Genomic DNA, 27,389 nt, shown 5'->3' with positions numbered 1-27,389 from the left:
CAAGTCTAAGCCACTAAAACCCAAAGCACGTTGTGGTATGTATTGAGAATGATGGGGTTCAGAAGTCTCTTGCCTATTTCAAGGTCAATCAGTTTTGCTTTACATTAAGGAATGATTCTATAACTGTTAAGTTGCATGACTGAAGTAGAGTTGCTAACAGAATCCAGTTTTCTATGGATACACCTCAACGTGTGTCTAGAACCTATGAAATGCCAATTTGCTTATTTCAGGGCTGTCTTTTTTTTATCTTACGAATAACATTTTTACATATATTTATTTTTTTTTTTTTTTCCATGGGAAAACAGAACCAAAAAGTTAAATATGTGGACCTTGGAGGATCTTATGTTGGCCCAACTCAGAATCGCATCTTAAGATTATCCAAGGAGCTAGGATTGGAGACCTACAAAGTGAATGAAGTAGAGCGTCTGATTTACCATGTAAAGGTAAGCCTGGACCAGCCTTTGAAGGATTTGAAGATTTCTCTATGGGTGTTTTCCATATATGAATTCCAGATCCTCCCCTCAGACAATCTCCTTCATCCCTGAATGATGTATATGTATTTTATAAGTATATTTCAACCATTCTGAGAATTTTTTTTTTTTTTTTACTGTTATCAAAGGAGAATTCTAAACCTATTTGGGAAGGTTATTGATGAAGTGGTATTGCCCATTTGGTGAAAAGTTTAACAAAACCAATAGAGAAAAAAACATTTGTGATTGATTTATTAAATACCTCTATTAAAATAACGGGCTCTTTCATGTGATACAAAAACCTGTGTATAGTTTTACTAATGCTGCCCTAGACTTCACATTATAGAGTATTTGCAACATGTCTAATGTAATATTTTGAAATTTGGTCATCATGTCCTGTATATAGGCTAAACTCACTCTCTTAGAGATTTACATAAAAGTAAGTCAAGTCTCAAATTCCATCTTTCATGGGGAAGCTCCATTGATCTCTCCCAAATTCCTGTGAGTTTACTGGGTTTCAATTCCCATGATCATTTGTAGCTCATGGTTCTTGCTTCCATGATACTTATGCTCATTCACATTCATGGCCAGTGACTCTCTTCTTTCCTTTGTTCTATGTCAACCTGGGTTCAAATTCATCTCTTTCTCTTGATTTTCTTCGGACCACCCCAAGCATTTGTGTACAGCAAAATTGACTGAAGTTTTGAACAGTGTGGGTAAGGGGTTCAATTGCAAAAACATAGACAACTTAGAATTGAATACTGGACGTTCTAATTCTAATAAGCTCTTCAAACAGTGTGCCCCTGGGGATTTCTCACTGGCCACATTTCTCTGTGGATTCCAGTCTCCCACCATGTTTCTGCCTTTAGACTCTTCTGGCATCTCCCTGATCCTTGTTTTCCCAGCATCATTTTCTTGGTCCACAATGTCACTGATGTTCTCTGACAGGCAAAGACTCACCTACCCTGGACCCCACTCTGAAGTCCCACGGAAGGACTGGCAGAGGTTTTGAATTTCAGTCTTTCCTCTCTCTCCCTCACTTGCTTCCGTAAGTGGAAGCGAGCAGTATAGAGCCAAGTTCCTCACCAGAAGAAATCATCCCCTTAGGAGACAGAAGAACTCGCAACAGTCAGTTTTGATATACATAACAGTGTTGACACCTGGATATTATTTGTGGGTGATAATATCAAGAAGGACAAATAATAGACTGTACATTGTCAGTCGTTTAATAAAACAGGAAATAAACATCTATCTGATTTGGTATAATGCGGGTAACATTTATACATAAATGTTGATGTTCAGATTTTGTTTTATGAGCCTTTTCACCTTGCTTCCCTATTTGTCTAGTGGAAAAAGAGACACATGAATTAGAAATGAAAAAGTAGCATGGTGATAGAGTGATTTGTTGAACATCCATCAGCAGCACTTAGTAAGCATTCTTCATTGCGTTCCTTGCTTTTATATGTAGCTCATCTTGACTGATTTCTTCTGTCTTTCTTGTCCTAACCTTTAAGACTTGCAGAGACTGAATTCCCAGAACACTACGATCTCTTTTAGGTTTCTCCCGACAAAGGAGATGACTAGAAATTATATTCACTTTTCTGTGTGTGTGTGGGCAGGGTTTCTTGGCAGTCAGGAGCTAAGTTCAGGACGCTTTGCTTATCTGGAAATCTTATGGCCGACATTATGTTCCTTGTTTGAAAGAGATGGCTCAGAGTTATCAACTGTGGAAACGATGTAATACTTGAATTTTTCAGAGTGATGACCGAATAATGCTGCTTTCTTAAGCTATTTCGTATAACCCACGTGCAACTAAGAAAATATAATTAAGCAGTATCTCTGACTTGATACAGAATAAATATATATGCCGACATTGCTTTGTATGAAATTCAAAATAAATGTTATTGCTTTTGAATTATTACAAAAGGAAAGCATGTTTACTGTAAAAATATAATAAGAAAATGTGGTAGAGAAAAACAATTAAAAAACCCCTCCAATAATCCTATCTAGAGAAAATCACTCTAAAATATTCTTTTGGTACCTAGATTTTCATGTTCCTATATTGCTATTTTCTGACTTCTGCTGTACGTGTTTGATATACTTACTTACTCTCTAATTAATTCTCATCCTGACACGATTGAAACACTAATGAATTTATGAAACAAAAGTTTTTTTCAGTCTTGATAAGGGTGCTAATTTGACCTCCTTGTGGCTGTATCCAGTGAAGCGCTACACGATAATAAATAATAATAAAGACCTTAGAGCTAAGAAGTCCTCCCCAAACTAAATATTTGTTCTCCACCATCATCACCTCCATGTCTTTGCTCATATGTCATTTTTATTATTTTGAACCTGTAAAAAGCATCTCAGATGACTCCATCCATTTCTGGGATTATTGAGCAGAACTCTGATAGCTGATCTGCTACTACATGCCGAAGAACGTAGTTCAAAAAGTTGTCTTCTCTGTCATGGTAGGCAGTAATTTGGCCATTACTCTCTATTACCTATTTCAATAACTACTGTTCCCAAGTGCAAATACTGTTCCCAAGTGGTTCATGCAAATATCTAGTATATTTCTGCCTTGTTTCTTCAGGGGACCTGCATGTATTTCTCAACCCAAAGCCTGAGCATATCAAGAGTATCAAGTGTGTTACTTCTCATATTGTCAGATCCTGCAATTCAAATCAGCCTGCTCAAAGACTCTGTTTTTTTCGATTTCTTACATGGTCGTTAAAAGAAGACAGTGTTTTACGTGCAACCTTAATAACATTAAGCTAGGGAATTTGGATATGATGGTTGGAATTGAAACTGGTGAAATGGAGCTACTCACAAAAGGGGGCAGGGCGGTGCTACAGCAGCCCATGATAGGATAGCTATCCAAAGGAAGGGTGTGTTTCCCAAGAAAGGAGGACTCCCAGTATCACCAGTTCTCTGATAGTTCTGGAAGAAATGGTCTGTTGACAGATGGGATGTGCTCATGCTGGGCCCATAACAAGCATGCATCAACCCCTGGTGTGCTGTGATGTGCAGGGCGTTTTGCTGTCTGCCTCTGATCTGCCAGAAATGTTTCTATCTACTGAGTGGCATTCATTTTTAGTACTACAGTGGATCTGTCTTATGTTGCTAAAATGTGGTTTTCCAAAACCTTGTTTGTGATTCAAAGATGTGATACTGAGCTATATTGGGATTTCATTATCAGTGGGAAAAGTGATCGCTTCAGCTCAAATCTATATAAGTTAGAAGGTGTTTTCTGCGCTTCTCAAATCAGTGATGCAGTCCTTCGTACTTAACAATTATCGTGAAAACATCTACGGAAGTTTTTAATCTGTTTCACAAATCGTCATGCTAATTTCTGCTAGGATAGTTTAGAAGGCAGCTGTTTACATGCCTTGAAAGTGACTTGTGAAAAATGTTCCGTTTTAGGGACTATCTCATAATTAAAAAGATAAAAAATATAAACCTCTTAAGGGATCTTGCTATATTTTAATTTGTGCCTCCTCCTCCTTCATCGTGTGTGTGTGTGAGAGAGAGAGAGAGAGTGTGTGTGTGTTTGCATGTTCACATGTGTGGTCGTTTTGTTGTTGCTTGTTTTTTGTCCTTTTGGGTTCTTACTTGGAAGGAGTTGGAGAAAATTCTGAAGTTTGGTACAATTTAGGCTATTGGCAAATAGAGTTCCTCTGTCTCAGAAGCTTTTATAAGTCTGAAATTTGGAACTAGTGTCTAGTTAAAGTATGCATGAAACTGCTTTAGGCCCAAAAGCTTAACTGTTAGGAGTTTGGTGAATGTAAAGATGTAGCGTGACTTAAATTTAAGAGCCCAACTTCACACTGATCATCATTTCCAAATTTCAGCTGTGGGGAGAAACTGAGGAAAAAAAAGAAAAATGCTCTGGTCTTACTTCCCAATGAGCAGAAGCCAAGCTCACTGTCAAAGTCCCTTTTGTGTTGTATGTGGTCAACCTCAGGGCTTGAAGAGGCCTATGAAAGAGGAGCCATCTCTCAAATATATTGCCTACTACTTGTTGCTACAACTGCTATTGCGCAAACAACCTCATGGAACAGGTGCCATATGGCAGAGCCCCTCAGTTTGGTGAGAACTCTGAAAGCCAGTGGAAAATACAGAAAAAAAAAAAAAAAGCACATAAAAGCATACAGCGGGGCTTCCCTGGTGGCGCAGTGGTTGAGAGTCCACCTGCCAAAGCAGGGGACGCGGGTTCGTGCCCCGGTCCGGGAAGATCCCACATGCCACGGAGCGGCTGGGCCCGTGAGCCATGGCCGCTGAGCCTGCACGTCCGGAGCCTGTGCTCCGCAATGGGAGAGGCCACAACAGTGAGAGGCCCGCGCACCGCAAAAAAAAACAACCAAATCACTAACAACTCCAACAGTTTCTCTTAGAGCTTCAAGGTTGGTAAGTACTTGGTCTGCCTTTCCCAATCATCCAGGCGACAGTTTTGCAGTGCTTTACCACTTTCTCTACCTTTCAATCCTGTGCCATTTCTTTTCTGGGCACCTGCATCCTGCCCACTAAGCTAATGGCACACAATTTAAAATTCTGTCCTAGCATCACTCCACTTCAAGGTATCATCAAATGATGATTCCAAATAAAGAACTCAGGGATAATGGATCAGCTTGGATGAAATTGGCACTAAACATTAAATACGTTTAAATAAAGATTTAAACAAAGAATTGGAAGAATTATGACTCTAGTAAAGAATGTACTACAGACCTTTTTTTAAAAAAGCCTTTATATGGTAAAAAATATATATAATCTATAAAATCAGAATGTGGAGAAGGTGAGAAGGGAAGAGGTATAAGAAAGGTGAGGGCTACTGAAATCTTCCTTCATAGCACGAAATCAGTATATACCAAAATGATACTTGTAGCTAATAAAAAAACAAAGGCTCAGATCTCTTAATGATTTTTATGATCTTTTGACTTTATGCTACAGGGCTCTTTCTCTTGGGTTATGCAACATTTATTTGAAGTTTAGCTCTTCCTTCAGTTCCTTCAGTTTATGTTTCTTCCATTAAATTTAAGTACATTTATGTCAATGAAAGCAACAAATATGATTTGATTCTCAGATACTCGTATTTCTTTCTTTGCCCTTTCTTTCCTCCTTCCTTTCTTCCCTTTTTGTTTCCTTCCTGTTTCTCTCAGTCATCCATTCATTCGCTTGTCCATCCATATCAACCATCCATCTATCCATCCAGCCATCCAGCCATCTTTCTATATTGTAGATGCTTACACAGAAGTCTGGGATGTAATGTTATAGCTTTTTTTTTTTTTTTTTTTTTTTTTTTTTTGCGGTACGCGGGCCTCTCACTGTTGTGGCCTCTCCCGTTGCGGAGCACAGGCTCCGGACGCGCAGGCCCAGCGGCCATGGCTCACGGCCATGGCCCAGCTGCTCCGCAGCACGTGGGATCCTCCCGGACCGGGGCACGAACCCGTGTCCCCTGCATCAGCAGGCGGACTCTCAACCACTGCGCCACCAGGGAAGCCCTATTTTTTTTAACCTGAATGGTACGATTTGAGGTAATTTGTTGCCTTCTTCATTGTATTTTTGAGTACTGCTTGAACTTTTTATGAAGAGCTCCTCTCATTTTTATTTTAAAAAATGCAATTAGAAAAATGTCTCTACGTTTTTTCATATTCTTTTCCATTATAGTTTATAACAAGATATTGAATATAGTTTCCTGTGCTATACAGTAGGACCTTGTTGATTATCTATTTTGTATATATTAATGTGTATCTGCTAATCCCAAACTCCTAATTTATCCCTCTCCACTCCTTTCCCCTTAGGTAACGATAAGTTTGTTTTCTACGCACAGACTCTACTTTTGATAGTTTATGGTCTATGAGAAGAGGTTAGGCCCAGTGTTTCCAGCAGATATCTGTGATTCTCACCTGCCTAGGCAGCAGTCTCCTGGGTGACATATCTATTGACAATAACCAAACTGCTTCCAGCCAGGCTTAGTGACTGAGCTTTGACCCTTTGAGTGTAGACAGTCTAGATCCCAAAGCAGCTGTTTGAATGCAAACCCTCAAAGACTCTTATCCTGGTATTACTGGGCCACAGAATTTTCACAGTGTCTGCTACAGACACACACACACGCACACACACACTTCATCATTGACTTTTTTTGTGACCTTGGCCATGTTATTTATGCTTTTTACCTTGATTTCTCCATTTGCAAAAGATGGACATTTGTACCTGTCCTGCTGAGTGCTTTAAGATTTTAAAGAGAAAGAGAACAGAGACACTAACATTATTTTCACCAAGAAGCCTGCTGTGACACACTGAAGATACTAAGGATGTTTTGATAGAGCTTGTTTCCTTTCCTTTCGAAAACAAACTTTTCTAATAGGCTCTGAGGAGCCTTACTACCAAGTAAAAATTTAAATGGTGAGACACCAGATAGGATAAAGCTTTACAAATTCTTTTCAAAAGAGAACCAGGCCAGTAAACTCATCCTGAAAATATTTTCGTGGGCTCCTTACACTCTGAAATATAACTTCTCTCACTTTAAAATCCAGTCTTCTCTTCTTTATTTATTTCCCATATTACTAATAGGCTAGGACGTCAGCGTTTGGATGCATCGAGACTCACATGCCCAGACGGAGTAAACAGCTAATAAAAAAGAGAAATTAAAATCCCCTTTTCCAGTTGTGTTACCTTCTAAGTTTCCTTCCGCTCCATTCTTCAGATCCTGGCATGTGGGACCATGGTTATTATTTGGCCCAATTGAGACCCTTTCCTTTGGGTTACTAAGGGGCTTTCCTTTGGGTTACTAAGTGCTGATGGTGTAGAGCTGTCAGGAGACAGTGGGCATGTCAGAGTTTACTAATGCCTAAATAACCTAAGTTCAGAGAGTCAAAATACATTCATTTTCCCCCTTTTGACAAATATGTGAAATCTGGACTACTCATTAAAATAGCGTAAAGCAGCACTCTCCGGTAGAAGTATAAGATGTGCCGCGTATGCCATTTAAAGTTTTCTAGTAACCATATTGAAAAGTAAAAAGAAAGAGGTGAAATTAATTTTAAGAATATATTTTATTTAATCCAGGATATCCAAAATATTATTATCTGAACTTGTAGTCAATATAAAACATTATTTAATAAGGTATTTTACATTCTTGTTTTGTATTAAGCTTTTGAAATTTGGTATGTATTTTATACTTATAGCACATCTTAATTTGGACTCGCCCCATACTAAGCACTTTATAGCCACATATGGCTAGTGGCTACTGTATGGGACAGCAGAGGCGTAGAAAGTTAGCAAATGCTATGGATTTTTGCAAATGTTTCTAATCCATCTTCAGTTTTTTAACAACCTGTCTAAAACATATGTCTAGATCTTATAACATAAACCCTACATTATGGCATAGATTAATTTTACTTATTCTAGCAACTCCAAATATATGGCATCACAAAGAACTTGGAAGTAAACAAAGAGTGAAATTCCTTATGTGCCCGTTGCTTCTTAAGGGCAAACCAGCTTAGAATCCCTTTTTAAAAACTCTCCTAGGGGGCTTCCCTGGTGGCGCAGTGGTTGAGAGTCCGCCTGCCGATTCAGGGGACACAGGTTCGTGCCCCGGTCCGGGAAGATCCCACATGCCACGGAGCGGCTAGGCCCGTGAGCCATGGCCGCTGAGCCTGCGCATCCGGAGCCTGTGCTCCGCAACGGGAGAGGCCACAACAGTGAGAGGCCGCGTACCGCAAAAAAAAAAAAAAAAAAAAAAACCAAAAAACTCTCCTAGGTGCCCAGGAAAATGCCATGTCCCTGAGATTTTCATGCACAAGGCAGCGAGCAAGTTGGAATTAAACGAGGTCGAGGTGGTCAGAGATACTGCCAGAGAGTGCTTTGGACACTTCTCCAAACCTTGAAGGACATTGCTAAATAAATGTAACGGACTAACTTCATGGAGAGCATAAATACTTTTTGTATGATGGCATTACCTTAATATTATTTTAATAAAGTTTTTAAATTGTCCCTGATTATGACTGACACTGGAGAAACCACAGAACTTAAGAAACTGGCAAATCCACTTCTCTCTTGGAATAGGCACTCTTGGAGCTTTGAGTTACATCATGTATGAAGTCCAAATACCCTGAGACCACCATACTGGAGAAGCTACATATGCTTACTCTGGTCTCCTGTCCCAGCTGAATCCGGCCTTCCAGCCTTACCTATCAAGGCACTAGACTTGGCAATGAAGTTGTCTTGGACGTCCAGCACAGTCAAGCCTTCAAATGACTTCAGCTCCAGCCTGTCTCTGATACAGCCACACTAGGACCCTCGAGCAAGAACTGCCCAGCTGAGCCCAGTCAAGCCATAGAACTATAAGAGATAATAATAGGCTAATGTTTTAAGACATGGACTATTTCTTTATGCATCAATAGATAATCAAAACATACTTGCTATTTCTTCCATTTGGAATGCTCTTTCTCGGGTCTCAGGTATCCCCTCCTCAGAGGCACCTTCCCTGATAACCCCACCTTAAGGAGTAGCCTGTTCCACCCCACCTAATACTCTCTATCCCTAATTTATCCCTTCCCTGCCTTATTGTTTTTTCAATGCACTTACACATGCTTAATATAATATATATGTGTTCGTTTTTCGTATGCCTTCTCCTGGTAGAATGTAAGCTCCATGAAGGCAGAAGTTTGTTTCTATTTTGTCCTCTGAGGTACCGCCAACACTTGGATGAGGACCTTGTGCATAGCAGGCTTTAGGTAAATGTTTTTTGCCTGAATGACTGAAAGAATGGGTCTTTGTCCCTATGTGAGCCTGTCCCTTTTAGAGTACAATTGGGCGGACTTTGATTTGGTATTGTTCTTAGGGGCAAAAGTGAAATATTTTAGTCACAAGTAATCTAATCTTACAGATAACAAGTGCCTACCTCATCTGATATCAAGAAACCAGGAGACCCCCACCCCCATCTCAACACGTACACCACCAGCTTCCACCAAAATTCCACAACTGAAGACTACTTTCTTTGTCCACAATTAAGTTACAAATAAACTTACAAATACAGAGGTAAACAAAACAAATCCTTGCCCTGAGGGAGCTTACATGTTAGCTGTGTAGGACCAGGAGTAAGTAAACAAAAAAAAATATAGAGATATATATTTCTATATTTTCAAAATATAGAAAACCCAACTTATATACCTAAAATAAAATTGGAATTAGCCATATTTGATTTTATATTGCTTTTAACTTGCAGTAACTGACACAATCAAGAAATATGATAAAGGGCAAAATAAAAAAAGGTGTAAAATATGGATTTTCTTAAAAGTGAAGTTAATTTAGATGTACCAAAAATTCATATATTCTTTTGTATGAAACTTTAAAAAAAATGCTCATTTTAAATTTAACACTCTCAGCTCTAATGGGTATATGAATTGATTTTCAATTTTAGAGTTAAAAATCGGTTAACCACCGAGTTGTGGAATTATGCAAAAAGCTTTGGCTTTTAAAATCTGTTACTTTTCCCACGTCAAGATTTAATAATTTCTACAAAGGCTTTAAACTTTTTAACCAGATCTGCTAAATCTCCCATATACATTAAAGCGATGTGTAATAAAACATCTGCTCAGCCATATTTGAAAATATATATATATATACACACATACATATATATATGTTATCGGAAAGTCCCAAGTGCTACAAAGAATGGGAGGTGTGGGGATGTGAGAGAGTGGGATCCAATATCAAATAGAATAGTCAGGTAGGGCCTCCCTGAGGAGGTGACATTCTAACAAAACCTAACTCTCATCTGTAGGGTTTGCATGATGTAAATACTTCACTGTGGCTCAGGTCAACCTACCAACTTCTCATTAATTAATACAGAGTTGGGAAGAGAGGAGCACAATCGATTCTCCTGAGTCAGCATTCACAAGCCCCCAGCGCCACACTGGAAGGTCAGAGGACCTATAGGCAGTTTTAAGAACATTGGCTTTTACTCTGGTCATATGGGAATCCACTGGAGGATTTTAAGTAGAGGAGTAACGTGATCTGACTTTTGTTTTAAAAGTTATATTCTACAGAAGTTCACTCATGAGCAAATAGATACTCTGTGTGTTTATGTGTGTGTGTGTAATGTGTAGCCACACATGTACATAAATGCACATGAGCACATGGTTATATGTATATTTCTTCTTCATATATGTTAGTTCCCCAACCACCACTCTGCTCTTGCTTTTGGGTAGATACAAAAGAAGAATTCACATCCTTTCCTGCGAAGGTCTGATCCTCTTTCTTCATTGAGGCATTTAACCAAGAGCCTGCTGAAATAAAAATGCCATATATTATCATGGCTTTTAAGAATATGTTGCTTATTCACCCTTAGAGCTTCTCATAAAAGTGAAATCAGGCACACATTGTGAAGCCTTAAGTTGTAGTCACAATTAGTTATATTACTTCATTTCATTAATTGGTGATGAAAGTATTCTTAGGATTCTGCTCTGTCCTCCAACTCTGAGGCTCATAGCATTCTATCCAAACGGATTTGTGTACATTTAGGAAACATAAGGGTTGTCAGCAGACATTCAATAACTTTGAAGGGGAACATTTTGAAACTATACTTTGGCCAGTCTGCATTTCTCATTTCTCTGGTCACGTTTAAATTTACTTTCGGTCACCGTAAATTAGCTAGCACCCTGTGGGCTGCTTTGGAATTTAAAGCAATCATATGAGACAGTATCCCTGAATGGAATTTTACAATTGAAGCTGTGCATAAGAATGGTGTTAGAGGTATTTTAGGAACCTTCTAAGTTAATAGATTAATTTCGAGTGAGTCTAAATGATACAGATCAAAGGAAGAGAAAATACTTGTATGGTGACAGGCTTCCTGAGCATAAATACATAGGCTTGAAGATGGAAAAAGTGAGATGGCTGAAAATAATGTCCAGAAGAAGAAAGAAGTAAATGCTTATAAATTTCACAGAAGACATGAATATATCTTAAATACAGTACATCTTAAAGAGTGTCTCTCCTAGCTATGAGAGAAACAGCCTTTGTCTCAGTGGTCTTTTGCTAATATCTTCCACCAACTTGAAGATGTGTTGGCATTATTATATTAAAGTTCCTCATAGCCTTGAAAATATATTTTTTGGGGGGAAAGTCAAAGATAAAACAACCAGCCCATCTGTAATAATATAAAGATTGGGATAACATAGGTTTAGAACCCAGAGGACCTGGATTTGAATTTCTGACTCACTACTTATTAGCTGTGTGATTTGAGGCAAGTTTCTTAACCTCTCTGAGCCTCTATTTCTTAATCTAAAAAATGAAGATAATGATAACACCTTCCTCATAGGGTTGTTGAGAAAGAGAGAAATGAATTAAATATGTAAATTCCTTGAAAGAATCCCTGGTACACAGCAAACATACAGAAAGTGCTAGCCATGATGATGATGATGGTGGTGGTGATGGGGATCATGGTATTTATGATGTTTGCCTGTCACAATCCTTATTTCTCTTAGCCACCTTCTTCTTGCTCATGACTCATGAGTGGAATTCCCCTAGAGGTTTTTTTTTAAGCATATAGATGTTCATCCAAAGTACCCCTTAAGTGAATTTCTTTGAAAACTCTTTCTTCCTGAAATGAATTGTTTCAAATAAGCAGATGCCTCTGGGATATTCCTTTCATCTCAGTCCAGCTGGTAAAGTTTGAATTTCCTTAAAGTGTCTTCAGAGTGTATGTGAAATTCACAAGTTGCCTCTTTGCCAGACTTGCCTCTTTCTTCATCTGAATCTCACTCCAGGTTTCTCCTGCCAGGGCTCTTCTCTGCTAGACTCCAGAATGTTTTTCTAATTAGAATCTGCTCAGCATCCTTCTTACTGCCTCAACAAGTGACTCCCTCAAATCAACACTATTCTGCCACCAGGGATTAATGTTCATAGCAGCAAAGCTCATTTGGGGGCCAAGGCAACCTTTCTATTTATGCATAAAGTCTCTTTAGATTTATTCCAAAGTGGAGTTCGTATTTCAAAGCATTGAATTTGAAATCTGGGAATCTTCTGACTCAACTAAGTGAATCATCATTTTGGTCTGTACCGTTAGAGATAAGTAAGCATTTTCCCTCACACTGTTTATGGAGTGAAAAGTTGGTGTCTTTACCGGCATTAATCAGTGGCCGACTTTGGAACTGGGTGAATTATTCAGTGGAAAGTAGAATACATGTTGTGTTGGAAACATTCAAGGATGTGAATTTCCATCTTGTGAGGACCTCTCCATAGAGAAAGGCAGACTGACTCTGGAGTCACGGCCTTTTGTTAAAGTCCTGGGCTTTCAGTAAATTCGCTATGGACCCCGGGTATGTCATTTACTGCTTCCCTCTAGTCTATTATCCCTCTAGTCTGTAAAGAGGGACTATTATCCCTCCCAGTGTTGTCATGAAAATTAAATATGATAATATATAAATGACTTGATAAATATCAGGTACTTTTACTATTCTAAAAAATCTTATGTGGTAGAGAAACCCTTCAGGAGGGAAATTTTTTTTTGATAACTTGCTTTTTATTTTATTTATTTAAACTTGCTTTTTAGACACAATTTTTGTAGACCTAGATCATCACATTTCCTCAGATTTCAAAATGATAGTCTGCTAACCCAAAGAGGATAATTACTGACATCCGAGGAAAAACGCATTATGAGAAAAATCGTTTCTTTTAGAAGTCTTAATCTCTCTCTCTTTCTCTCTCTCTCCCCTTTGATGTTGTCTGTGCCTGAGTTACAAAGAGCTTTTTCATCTTCTCATTACTCTGTATAGTTTGGGGACATCAAAAGCATTCGGATAATATCTTTGAAAGACTAGGGACGCACCTGTCGTCTGGCACCTGTGACCCCAGTGAGGCTACAGTTGGACTAGGAAAGGGGTGCAGTTGTTTGGGATTAGTTGAGCTGCTCTCTGAGGCTGGAGTTCAGGGTCCAGGTCTGGAGGTTCAGAGAGTACTTGACAGAGAAGGTGACTAGATGAGTACCTTCCCTCACAAGGGTGTACTGGGGTGAACAGTTGGGATTGATTGTTTCTGCTGGTAAATCCCAGCATGCAGAGTGATGTTGTAAGGGCAGGAAGCTTTGTGTCTTCTGCTACAAAATCATCCATGGGCTCACACAGTGGAATTCCCCTAGAGGGCCCCGGGGAGGTGTGTTTGGAAAGAGACATTGTATTTATTAAAAGTATAACAATAGCATCCTTCTAAGCACTTTACATATAGTATCTCATCTAATCCTTGCTTCAGCCCTGGAGGTAGGTATTATTATCCACATTTTATAAATGATGAAAGTGTCGGCGATGTAAAGTAACTTACCTCTAAGGTCACAGAATCAGTCTGTTTCTAGAGCCAATGCTCTCAACCTCTAAATGACAGTTGGTGAATAAAAAAGAATGAAATAATGCCATTTTCAGTAACATGGATGCAACTAGAGGTTATCATACTAAGTGAAGTAAGTCAGAAGGAGAAAGACAAATACCATATGATATCACTTATATGTGGAATCTAAAATACGACACAAATGAACCTATGTACGAAACAGAAGCAGACTCACAGACATAGAGAACAGACTTGTGGTTGCCAAGAAGGAGGGGTTGGGTGAAGGGTGGAATCGGAAGTTGGGGTTAGCAGACGTGAGCTGTTATACATGGAATGGAAACGACAAGGTCCTACCGTGTAGCACAGGGAACCATATTCAATATCTTATGACAAACCATAATGAAAATAATATATAAAAAAAGTATGTGTATGTATAACTGAATCACTTTGCTGTACAGCAGAAATTAACATAACATTGTAAATGAACTGTACTTTAGTTAAAAAAATTAATGAGAGTTGGCCATACCGTTTGTGGAAAGAAACGTGTAGGGACAGTAGTGATGATATTAGTCGGTATTTACACATTTGCCATGGGCGAGGCACTCTGTTAAGAGACGTATATGCATCATCTCACTGCTTGCCGGCAGTGACCCTATGACATTGATTCTATTAACAGCCACGTTATACAGAGGTCAGACAGTGGAAGTCATTTGCCTGAGTTCACACGTGGTTACCTAGTGCTGTGTTGAACATCACAAGCTGTGCTCTCGCCTCTAATCACATGTATGTGGGTGCAAAAATGGATCCTTTTCAAATGACTTCTGATGTCTGAGTATTCTAAAATAAGGGTTGGCCATGATTATGATTAAGCCAGTGTCCCTTTTTTGCTAAGACTAATTGTGTTAGGTTTTATTTCTTTACTATCCTACAATTCAGTCACCTATGATCTATTTTTTACTCACCACCCCTCTGACGCCAAATGTGTGGGGGTTTTCCCATGCCAACCAATTCTTTAGCTCTCTGGACATCAACTGGGTAACCTACAGTTAAATTCAATTCTGACACTACCTGAAGTTAGCGTAGGCTCCACAAATTAAGAGCTCAGTCCCACAAAACTGCCCCCACTTCAGATGCCAGTCGAAATTTCCAGGCCTCGCCTACTTCTGACTGACAAGCTAGAAATCAAAGGTTTCCCATGACATACTCTTCAGGTTTGAAACTTTGCTAGAACAGCTCACAGAACTCAGAGAAAACAGTTTACTTACTACTACTGGTTTATTATAAAGGACACAGATGAACAGTCAAATGAGGATGTGCATAGGGTGAGGTCTGGAAGGGTCTTGAGTACAGGAGCTCCTGCCCCATGGAGTTGGGGTGTACCACCCTCCAGGCACGTGGATGAGCTCTAGTTCACTGACCCGGAGGCTCTCTGAACTCCCTTGCTTAGGGGTTTTTATGGAGGTTTCATTTTTGTAGGCATGATTGATTAAATCATTGGGCACTGGTGATTACATCAAGATCCAGCGTCCCCCTTCCTCCCTGGAGGTCCAGGGAGTGATTAGTGGTTGGTTGCCAAGGGAACCAACCACTAATCACGTGGTTGGTTCCCTTGGCAACCGGCCCAGATCCTGAAGCTATCTAAAGGCCCATTAAGAGTCACCCTCATTAGCATAAACGCAGGTTTGCTTGCAAAGGGTTTGTTACGAATAACAAAGACACTCCTCTCATCCCTATCATTCAGGAATTTCCAAAGGTTTTAGAAGCTCGCCAGGAACTAGAGACAAAGATCAAATATATATCATCACAATGTCACACTATTGAAGAAGTGTTGACTTAAAAAAATGCATAACGTGAGAGTTGTGAGTTAAGTTTGATATGGGACAAAATGAGGACTGCATCCCGGGAGACAGCATTCCAGATAACTCTGAGAAACTGCTCCGAGGAGGTGAGCGGGGCAGCCAGGATATAGAGACGTTTTGCAACAAAGGGCAGGTAGTCAAAAGATTATTGTTAATTAAAGAAAACCAGATATCTCAAGTTAAGGAATTTGGCGCTTTTCTGTGTATGGGAAGATGCAAGAGTCTGGGCTCACTGAAATCAGTCCTTTGATATGCACCTCAGCTATCTGGGGCCTGTATATTCATATGCCGAGTTTCCTCAGGGCTCACCTCAGGGAGTGGCTGCAGTCTGATGGCTGCTAGATGGCATGTATTCTTTTCAGCCCTGAGTTCCCTCAGGGCTCATCAGCTCACGTTGGAGGGCTGCAAATCATTGGTGACTGTGACACCCTTTGTTTATTGATATGGCAGGAAATATTCCATTTATAAATATTCCATCCCATTTATAAATATTCCATTTATCAGAAGTAAAATTTTCCAAACCGTAACATATCTATATGAGCATGCAATTTTACAACTCTTTAATAATGGTTATTTTAACAAGCATTTTATCAGGTTTTTTTCTGTGAAAAACCACATTGGATTTATTAGTTAAACTAATATTAGAGCTGGGGAAACTATCTTTCGTGTAAATTATTTATGGAGGATTTTCTGAAGTCTTAGTGAGAGTAAAATGATCTTTTCTCTAATTTAAGTTTACATATAAGTCAATGCAGCTAGCAGAACATGTAACAATGCATAGAAGGGAAGATTTCAATATTTAGACTTGTTTAAAATTTATTGGAATTTGGGGATCATGTGGATTTTAACTCCCAGGTCCTTTCCTAAATAACTCAAAACATACAATAGTAATTATTTTTGTAAGGTCCTTGGAAACATTTTTCCGATGGCAAATTCACTCTTGCTGCTAGCACAAAGCTCCGTGTGAACATTAATGGGATTTTTAAATTATGACCTGTGATGTAAAAGTGAGCTTTGCTTTGTAGGCCGTCTGTTGCCCGAAAACTGGGTTTGCCTCTTGGTGGGTGTCAGTAGATACCTTCTTGGTGGTTGAGCCAATAGACACAACCAAGCCAAAGCGAGGGAGAGGGAAGGATTTATTATTACTTGCAGCAAGTAAGGAGAACACTGGGGATCTTTCCCAAAGCAGTGTCTCGCCAACAGCAAAACTGGGGAAGTTGTGAGCTACAGGTATATGCATAGTCATGAGGGGGCTTGAGCAGAGGAGAATTCAGCATAAAATTGGGGCAAAGGTCTACAGAGTACCAGCTTTAGTTGATTGAAGTCAGGAGGGTCATCATCATTCCAACTTCCACCTGGATGGGGGTGTTAGTTCCTGCAGAGCTCAAAGGTATTGCTATGTATATCCCTTGAGGGAGAACCAGGACCCTGCCCCAAGGCTGCGCTGTTGTTTCTTGACTACTCCTCCCTTGTTTCTTCTCTTCTGTCTCCTCCCTTCCTTCCCTGATTAGCAACTGTTTGAATCTGCCCTTTGGAACTCAGGCAAGGTCAAGGAGGCTGAAAGAAGCCCATTTCCTACAAACAAGAAAAGGGAGACACAGAAAGGATTTGTACCCGGGAGCCCCACAGGGTCCTGCTCAGTTTCACTTAGATTTGATTACAGACTTTCTCCTCTCAATTTCCCCCTGTCAATCTGTTAAACTATGTGAATATGTTTGTAGCAGCCCTGGTAATAGTTCTCATTTCCTTCAGCAAGTCTCCGGTGAGGATCACGGAGACGATTGGGACCTCCCCACTAATCCTCTCCAAAGAAAACACCCCTATTCTCAAAGGAGGTCCCGTTGTGCCTGGTTCTACATGTTTTCCATGAGGTTTGGGCCCCCCCTAGAGCCCAGGGATTGCGAGTCTTTAGACATTGCTGCAGTCTGTTGTGCCCATTCCACTGAATGGCTGCTGTGGTGGAGTTTCCCAGGAAGCCAACTCTGAGATGGAGATGGGCATGCAGGAGGGTTATTAAGAGGTGCTCTGGGCATCGACAGTTGTAGATAAGAGGGGAGAGAGGCAGGAGTTGGCAGAGGGAGAAGTCAAACTGTTGCAGGAAGGAAAAGGTGGGGTACAAGAGGAGGGTCACGCCCCAGGTCTCCGATGAGTCCCTGGGACGGGCTGCCAAGAGTGAGTCCTTGGCTTCGAGCAGGAAAGAATTCAAGAGTGAGCCGCAGTAAAGTGAAAGCAGGTTTATTTAGAGAGATACACATTCCATAGGCAGAATGCAGTCCACCTCAGAAAGTGAGAGCAGCCTTGGGAGAAACACACTCCACAGGCAAGAGTGTAGGCCATCTCAGAAGGCAAGAAGCCCCCAAATATGGGGTGATTAGTTTTAATGGGCTGGGTAATTTCATAGACTAATAAGTGGGAGGATTATTCCAACTATTTGGGGGAAGGGGCGGGGATTTCCAGGAATTGGGTAACCACCCACTTTTTGGCCTTTTATGGTCTGCCTTGGCCTTTCATGGTGCCTGTGGGTGTGTCATTTAGCATATGCTAATGTATTACAATGAGAGTATAATGAGGCTCAAGGTCTAGTGGAAGTCAGCTCGTCCACCATCTTGGATCTAGTTGGTCCTAACCAGTTTATGCCGTGTCCTCAATGGCTGTCATTCTTTTAAAGGTTGTGCCCTGCCCCCTTCCTGTCTCAAAACTGTTACATATTTTCAGTGGAAGCCTCCGCTAACTCTGCAAGGGATTCTGAAGATGGCTGACACTTCAGAACTGTCCTGAGTGGGGCAGGAGGACAAGACCTTTCTACCTTCACATCAGTCAGTCATTGGAAGTGGGCTTCCCAGAGAAGGCAGCATGACCTTGGGCAAAGTGGTTTTTCTGCAGCTGGGGTCATCTCTGAAGGGGGCTAAGAACCAAGGGCTGCCTGCCAGGAACACTCCTAGCAGGTGAAGAAATAAGACCCTTACTTCTGAATGGGGAGATGGGCAAGCTTATCACAATGTCCACCATACTGACCACTTGGGTAGACCACTCTTCTCTTTAGTAGTTCTAGACAAATCTTTACTTATTGGGGCTTTTGTAGACCTTGACACCTGGCTAACAGAATGGCTGTGGATGGAGAAGCATAGGGGCGTTTGGGGTAAGATAGATGCAGTCATGAATCCTGCTGACTGTACTCTCCATGAAATAGCTCCCTCTACCCAAAAACTGGGGGGGTCCATCAAGGGGCTTTGCAATACACAGCCATGTAGCCAGGTGACACCGTGAAGCCAGCCATGTGCCGTGTTACAATTATGGTGCTATAATTCTGTCTCTATGGACCTGCCTCTCCAACTAGACTTTGGAGCTCCTTGAGCCTGGGATTGTATCTTATCTCATTTCTGTGTCTTCAGAGTGTCACATGGTACCTGTCTCATATCTGTGGTCAGTATGTTTTTACTGAATGAAAGAAATTGTCCAAGTGTTCATAGCACTTAAAAGGATGATGCCTAGAGATTTTTCCTGGCCCTTTACAAGCCTATCAGTAAAACAATTCTAATTCTCTTCATCATTTAGCTAAATATAGTGTTAGTTCTAATTTAATAGTTAGATTTTGGTTAGGATTTTGCTTAGGGCTTTTAAAGTCACAAACACATTTAAGCAGACAGAGTGGAATGGCGATGAGGTGGGCCTTATTGGTGCCTGCTGTTTCCTGTGCCCTGGTGACCATCCAGATCTTGGATCTCCTGCTGCATGAGAGGTGGTATGAGCTGGGGAACAGGCTTGACTTTAAGCATGGCTGAATTTGAACCCCTCTCATTAGCTGAGTGATCCTGGTGAAGTTGTTTATCCTGACTCACTCTCCTCAATCTGTAAAATGGATCAATACACAAATGTTCATGCAGCATTATTCTAATAGCCAAAAAGCGAAAAGAACCCAAATGTCCATCAACAGATGAATGGATAAATAAAATGAAGTCTATCCATACAATGGAATATCATTCAGCCTTAAAAAGAAATGAAATTCTGAAACATGTTACTACATCCATGAATCTGGAAAACATTATGCTAAGTGAAATAAATAAGATGCAAAATCCATTTATATGCATGTGGTACCTAGAATAGGCAAATTCATAGAGACGGAAAGTAGAATGAGGGGGTTAGTGGGAGGGGGAAATGAGGTGTTAGTGTTTATCGGATATGAAGTCTCTATTTGAGATGATGAAAAAGGTCTGAAAAGGGTTGTAGTGATGGTTGTACAACATTGTGAATGTACTTAACGGCACTAAATTGTGTACTTAAAAATGGTTAAAATGGGGCTTCCCTGGTGGCGCAGTGGTTGAGAGTCCGCCTGCCGATGCAGGGGACACGGGTTCGTGCCCCGGTCTGGGAGGATCCCACATGCCGTGGAGCGGCTGGGCCCGTGAGCCATGGCCACTGAGCCTGCGCGTCCGGAGCCTGTACTCCGCAATAGGAGAGGCCACAACAGTGAGAGGCCCGCGTACCACAAAAAAAAAAAAAAGGTTAAAATGATAAATTTGTTAATTTTATGGATGTGAGTTATATCTCAATAAAGCTGTTAATAAAAAATAAGATTACTCTGTGGTGACCTAAAGGGGAAGGAAATCCAAAAAAGAGGGGATATATGTATACGTATAGATGATTCACTTTGCTATACAGCAGGAACTGACACAGCAGTGTAAAGCAACTGTACTCCAATTACAAAAAATAATAAGGTTAATAACAGTACCTATTCCATAAAATACTTGTGAGGATTAAAAATGATATATGATACATACTACTAAGTATAAAATAGATTAACCAACAAGGACCTATTGTATAGCACAGGGAACTATACTCAATATTATGTGATAACCTATAAAGGAAAAGAATCTGAAAAAGAATATATATATATATAAAACTGAATCGCTATGCTGTACACCTGAAACTTAACATGATATTGTAAATCAGCTATACTTCAATAAAAAATAATTTTTAACTTGCAAAAATGATATATGAGAAGTACCATGCACAAGCACCAAAGGTAGTTGTTACTAAGCATGACCTAGAAAATAAGCATTTGTTTTATGCAAAAGACCACATAATTCTAAAAGGCAATGGTGCTTAAGGACGGAGGTGTGCAGCTCTTTCTCTGGCCTTGAGATGGGTGCAGGAATCTTCTCTAATAATAATCCATATATATGTGTGTGTGTGTATGTGTGTGTGTGTGTGTGTGTGTGTGTGTGTGTGTGTATACAATTGGGTGAGAGCTGTCCTTTCCCAGAGGAAAAACAGAGTGCTTCTCCACTGTACATTGACCCATTTTAACAGAAGGCATATGTTTGACATTGGTCACTGCCCTCCCACCAACCCGAGCCATCCTGTGGTCAGTGGTAAGTGTTGTCAAGAGAGACACAGTGGTATTTCAGTTAATCACCATAGGACAGTGACATGACTTCACAGATGAACTCATCATGAACACCTTCTAAATACGTGATTAAAGCATAACTGCCCTCTTGGCATTGCTACTATTTGTTTTGAATATCCTCTGGCCTCTAAACATGGTTTCAGATGAACACAGCATTAGAGTTTTTTTTTTTTTTTTTTGGCTGTGCCTTGCGGCATGCAGGATCTTAGTTCCCCGACCAGGGATCAAACCTGTGCCCCCTGCATTGGGAGCACAGAGTCTTAACCACTGGACTGCCAGGGAAGTCCGTAGATTTTTATTTATGGGTAGTTGTAGATCATTAATTGTCATTGCTGTAGAGTATTCCATTGTGGGAATAGAACTCAATTTGTTAGTCCATAATACAGTTAATGGACATTTCACATTCTTGTGTATGTGTCTGGAGAACATTTTCTTGGGCATCTAGAAGTGGGTCGCAAGCTGTATACATAAGCATCTTTAGTAGATACTGACAAAGAGTTTTCCAAAGTGGTTATACTATGTCACATTCCCATGAGCAGGACATGACAGTCTGGTTGCTTCTTAATCTCACCAACACTCGGTATTGTAATCAAATTTTCTCAACCTCAAATCCGTGCCTCTTGGGGAAGAGCCCAAGATAAGTTTCAGTTACACTCCCCGGTTTTATATATAGAATTGTTTGTATGTGTGCACTTTACTGGAGAGATTACATGGTTTTCTACAGAGTTTCAGAGGGACCCTTATCCCAGAGAAGAGCAAGGACCACTGCTTCAGGTTTTTGGCTTTCTTATAATGGTACACACAGTGTTTATTTGAGCCAAGATTTCTCTTGGGAAAGCTAAAACTGCTAGTGCTGATGCATGTTGGGTAATGTGTTGGCAGTGTTCAAAATTACACACCCTAAGAAAAAGAGGTTACATTTATTGGGATATTCTAGATGCCTGTGCTAATTTGATCTAATAAACACTTACGTGTCTACAAATTGAAAGAGTGAAAGAATTGGAACAGGAGAATAGATTTTAGCTGTGGGCGTTATTCTGCTTTGGAAACAACCTCTTAACATCAACGGTGTGTCCTGATGGTTTGACATGTGATACAGCTGGAAATGGCTAATACAAGCAGCAGAGGATTAGGGGCACAAAGGCCTGCATCCTTCTCAACACACTGTTATTCTTTGATGTAAATGTATGGGCTGAGTTTGGAAACTCTCCCCTGTGGAGGCCTCTGTCTCCATCAGCATGTGTATTTACAACAGATTATGAAAGTAAAGAGGACAAAGATATTGATCAGGTTTGGGGGGGGGAAGAATTACAATTCTCAGCTTCCCAGTTAAAACATTTTAATTTTTTTCAGAAGATATTAACTTTCATTGTATTTAGAAAACATTCAGTCAGACTTCTGTCTCAGATCCTGAAGAATTCCTCTGCTTATTTTAATAGTATTTGCCTTAGTCAATTTGGGCTGCTATAACAAAATACAATAGATTGGGTGGCTTATAAACAATAGAAATTTATTTCTCATAGTTCTGGAGGCTGGGAAGTCCAAGATCAAGGCTGCTGGCAGATTTGGTGATGCCGTCTGCTCACTGTATCCTCGCTTGGTAGAAGCTCTCCAGACTTTCTTTTATAAGGGCACTGATCTCATTCTTGAGGATTCAGCCCTCATAACCTTATCACCTCCCAAAGGCCTCCACCTCCAAATACCATCACACTGGGGGTTAGGTTTCAACATATGAATTTGGGGAGACACACAGACATTCAGTCTATAGCACTATTCATCCAATCAATCATCTATCCTTCCATCCATCCGTCCAATCATCCAATGCTCGTCAAACACCAATTGAATATATATCACTCTTAAAACATTATAGGAGGAGGCAAATGTTTCTTTTCCTGAAGCAGCTGGAGAAAAAAGGCATACTCACGTGGAACACCTTGAGAATAATATCAAGATAACAATTACAAGCTGCTATGGTAAGGACTCAAAATGGAGTGAACCTTATGTTTCGAGCACTGATGGGGGGTGAGGTGAATTTCGGAAGGCTTCTTGAAGAAAGTGAGTCTTGAGCTGGGCATGGAAAGTAGTTTAAGCTTTGCACTGCTGGAGATTAGAAGGCAAAGGAGCCTTTGAAGGACAGATGCAGCAACAATGCAGTGGTGAGGATGGCCTGCTGACATCAGGGCACAGAGGCCCTGACCAGAGCACAGAGGCCATCTCCTTGGCATCCCCCTTCTTCTGGCAGCCTTGAGAACCAGACTCAGGAGCCTGGATCTGTTCTAGTGAGCAAGAGTACATCCCTGTGGAAGAAGAGAGAGGATCAATCTGGCCTCCTTTCTGTTCCTCGTGCAGTCCATCTCAGGATGCTTGCTGGGGCCTCTGCCTGAAGTGCTCTGCCCCCCACCCTGCTGAGTCACATGGTTTCCCCCTCTCCTCTCATCTTTTCCCTCAAATGGTACCTTCTCTGTGAGGCCTTCCCTGTCCACCTTATTTAAAATTATAATCAACCCCAAACCACAACACCCCCTCTTTGCCTTTCCTACTCTCTTTTTCTTCATAGCACTTATCACTCTCTAATATACTACATGATTTTCTTCTTTATTTTCTTTAGTGTCTGTTTTGTTTAGTTATTTTGGTTACACCTGTTAGAATGTAAGCTCTCAGGAGAGCAGAGACTTTTGTCTGTTGTCACTCACTACTGTGTTCCCAGAGCCTGGAACAGTGACAGATACATAGGAGGTGCTCAAGAAGTATTTGTTGACCTATGTGATTTTAAAACTTCTAACAGCTGCATCGAAAAAATAAATAAACAGGTGAAATTAGTTCTTGTTAATCCTCTCGGGTAGCAATGGGGGAGCGACAGCATTATTGACATATAATAAACTGCACGTATTTAAGGTATAGAGTTTAAGATCTGACATGTATACACCTGTGAAACCATCCCCACGATCAAAGGTCTTTTTGCCCCTTTGTAATTATATATGTTTAATAGTATATTTTGTTTAACCCAATTTATCAAAAATAGTCATTTTTACGTGTATTCAATATGAAATTGTTAATGAGGTATTTAACATTTTTTTATACCAAGTTTTCAAATTCCAGTGTGTTTTACACTGTGTGTAAAGAAATATTTGTTGAATAAATGAGTGAATGAACTGACATGGAAGTCATTTGAGGATGGGCTGGACTGGTCCTTGCCTGGGATCAGGAGGGAGAGCCACGGAAAAGGTCTGGCTGGTCATTGAACCCATCATCAGCTTCGACCTGGTTTGTAAGAATCTCAAGTGGTTACTGGGTCAAAATGTCTTCCAGAGACCTTCTTTACACCAACTGAGCAGTGGCTCATGGAGCAGAGATCTAACTAAGAGCTTGAGTTCTGAATGCACAAACCCGAGGTTAAATTCTGTTTCCCCTGACGTGCAAGCTGTGTGACCTTCGAACAAGCTTCTCAACCTCTCTGTGCTTCAGAACTCATCTGTAAAATGAAACATACAATTAGCAATTTACTGACTGAGTTGTTGTGAGAATTAAATTAAATTATTTAATTAAAACCATCAGCCTAGTGTCTGACAAATGGTGTTCAATAATTATAATTAAGAGGCTGGGAAGTTTCATGATCAAGAGTATCGGCCTTTGAATGTCTGAATCGCAATCCTGCTGCCACTTAGCAGTTGTGAGACCTTGAGCAGACGATAATTATTTCACCTCTCTATGTCTCAGCTTCTCCATCTGAAAGGGTGGCCGTGAAGATTAATGAATCAATACATGTAAAGTGCACAGAACAAGGCCTGCACGGGGTAAACAGTCTCTGTCAGCTGTTGTCATTATTGTTTGTTAATATTATTCCTGCAAGGCTTTGCCTAATTTCTCAGCCAGTACCATCCCCATCTTCCCTATTTCTCCCTACATGGACGATTCTGTTGCAGGAAGGTGGACCCCTTCCAGGGCCCGAGAGGGGGTTCTTGTCTAACACCTGGAAATGAGTTGTCCAAGGAGACACACGTGCTGACAAAGCAGGAGACTTTATTGGGAAGGGGCGCCTGGGCGGAGAGCAGGAGGGTAAAGGAACCCAGGAGAACTGCTCTGCCACGTGGCTCGCAGTCTTGGGTTTTATGGTAATGGGGTTAGTTTCCAGGTTGTCTCTGGCCAATCATCTTGCTTGGCCCCTAGTCTGACTCAGGGTACTGCCTGGTGGCGTGTGAATCTCTCAGCCAAGATGGATTCCAGCAAGAGGACTCTGGGAAGTTGGTCCTCTCCTCCCTCTTTTGGCCCCTCCCGAATTCACCTAGTTAGTTTTCAGTGACAGCACCATGTTCCTTATCAGGACCTTCTGTTGTGAGACAACTCAGGCAATCGGGGTCTGGCCAAGGCGGGTGGTTTCAGTCAACGGTTCCCTAACAACTCCAGGCCTTTTCTGTGCTAAGAGCTGCTGGCTTGTTCCAAAAACGTTGTCACTGTTGTCTACCCCGTCCTCCAGCTTCGCCCATGTGATGATGCAATCAGAACCCCGTACTGGGGCTTCCCTGGTGGTGCAGTGGTTAAGAATCTGCCTGCCAATGCAGGGGACATGGGTTCGAGCCCTGGTCCAGGAAGATCCCACATGCCTCGGAGCAACTAAACCTGTGCGCCACAACTAGTGAGCCCGTGCACCACAGCTACTGAAGCCCGCGCGCCTAGAGCTCGTGCTCTGCAACAAGAGAAGCCACCGCAATGAGAAGCTCCTGCGCACAGCAACGAAGAGTAGCCCCTGCTCGCCGCAACTAGAGAAAGCCCGCACGCAGCAACAAAGACCCAACGCAGCCGAAAATAAAACAAATAAATATATTAAAAAAAAAAAGAACCCCTGTTGACCACAGGCTCCAAGTGCTTAGAAATGAGAACAGATAAACAGAGGAAGAAAGCCATTTGCCTAAGTAGAGCTTCCTTCCCTCCTCCCCCATAGGGTAGATTAAATTTCTTTTCTTCCAAACTGGAAATATAGATCAAAAGTTAAGCTTGGTCCTCCTATTTTGTTTGTGGCCCAAGCATAGTCCTTTCGAAGAGCCGTAAAAGTCATTGAGTTCTAGAGGGGCCGGATGGCCTGCTCCACAGTGAGGAAGGCGACATTCCCATGAACGGCAGAGGAGACACGGAGAGGGAAAGGTCACTGTCGAGAAGCGGGATCGAAGAAAGGCCAGGCCACCTGTTCTTGCTGCAGAGACTGGGGTCAATGTGGGGAATAAGATGGCAAAAGGGCTTCCCAGATGCGACAGACTTCAGGGTGTGCAGTCTTTGCCTCAGAGAACAAGGGTCAGGAGAAGAGCAAGACGTCTGGATCATCAAAGTTGACAAGTGATGTACTTGCCGCCAAGCCAGCCCGTCTCAGAGCCCTGGCCCACTCGTTAGGGGGAGAATTGAGAGGTAGATTTCAGATGTTTTTACGAGCCTGCCGAAGCTCTTAGGCTACAAAATAAGGCCATGTGATAATCGAGTTGGTTGCTGGTTTTCAGCAAGTCTGCTTTAGAAAGTCAAACATAAATCTTCATGCCAGGGTGTCTGATTCTAGGAATTTACCCAAAGGATATTAATCAAAAATGTGGGCACGAGGCTTCCCTGGTGGCGCAGTGGTTGGGGGTCCGCCTGCCAATGCAGGGAGCGTGGGTTCGTGCCCCGGTCTGGGAGGATCCCACGTGCCACGGAGTGGCTGGACCCACGCGCCATGGCTGCTGGGCCTGCGCGTCCTGAGCCTGTGCTCCGCAGCGGGAGAGGCCACAGCAGTGAGAGGCCCGCGTACCGCAAAAAAAAAAAAAAAAATTGTGGGCATGGATTTATGGGTACGAAGTGGTTGTACAAACGACGGGGCGTTCGTCATGATCCCAGTACTGTTAGCAACGTTCATTTAGGGAGTGCATCCTGTTTGCCATGTATCATTTTGGTTAATTCTTACAATACCCCTGTGAGATGGGTACCATTATTCCAAATCTAAAGATAAGAGAACACAAATATTGAACAACTTGACCGTAGTCACACAGCTATCAAGTTTCCGAGACCATTTTGAATCCCTTCTTTGGTCATTTAAAAGCCACCCTGGGGACTTCCCTGGTGGTGCAGTGGTTAAGAATCCGCCTGCCAATGCAGGGGACGGGTTCGAGCCCTGGTCTGGGAAGATCCCACATGCTGCAGAGAAACTAAGCCCGTGTGCCACAACTATGGAGCCTGCGCTCTAGAGCCCATGAGCCACAACTACTGAGCCCACATGCCACAACTACTGAAGCCTGTGAGCCTAGAGCCCGTGCGCTCCGCAACAAGAGAAGCCCCCGCTCACCGCAACTAGAGAAAGCCCATGTGCAGCAACAA

At 41.4% G+C, this 27,389-nt stretch overlaps 1 protein-coding gene across 2 annotated transcripts in view; it reads left to right on the top strand.

The window, feature by feature from the left end:
* MAOB (monoamine oxidase B) overlaps window positions 1-27,389 on the top strand; it is a 107,242-nt gene that overhangs the window by 44,046 nt on the left and 35,807 nt on the right. For both annotated transcript variants that reach the window (XM_027091522.1, XM_027091521.1), the window contains exon 3: window positions 306-443. In XM_027091522.1, the coding sequence (XP_026947323.1) occupies window positions 306-443 (138 nt within the window). The remainder of the gene's footprint in view (window positions 1-305; window positions 444-27,389) is intronic.

The sequence above is a fragment of the Aethalodelphis obliquidens genome, unplaced genomic scaffold (genome assembly GCF_003676395.1).
Source record: "Aethalodelphis obliquidens isolate GAN/ISIS:26980383/991018 unplaced genomic scaffold, ASM367639v1 scaffold71, whole genome shotgun sequence".
Taxonomy (NCBI): Eukaryota; Metazoa; Chordata; class Mammalia; order Artiodactyla; family Delphinidae; genus Aethalodelphis; species Aethalodelphis obliquidens.
The sequence above is the reverse complement of the archived record's forward strand: the minus strand, read 5'-3'. Positions and strand labels throughout refer to the sequence as shown.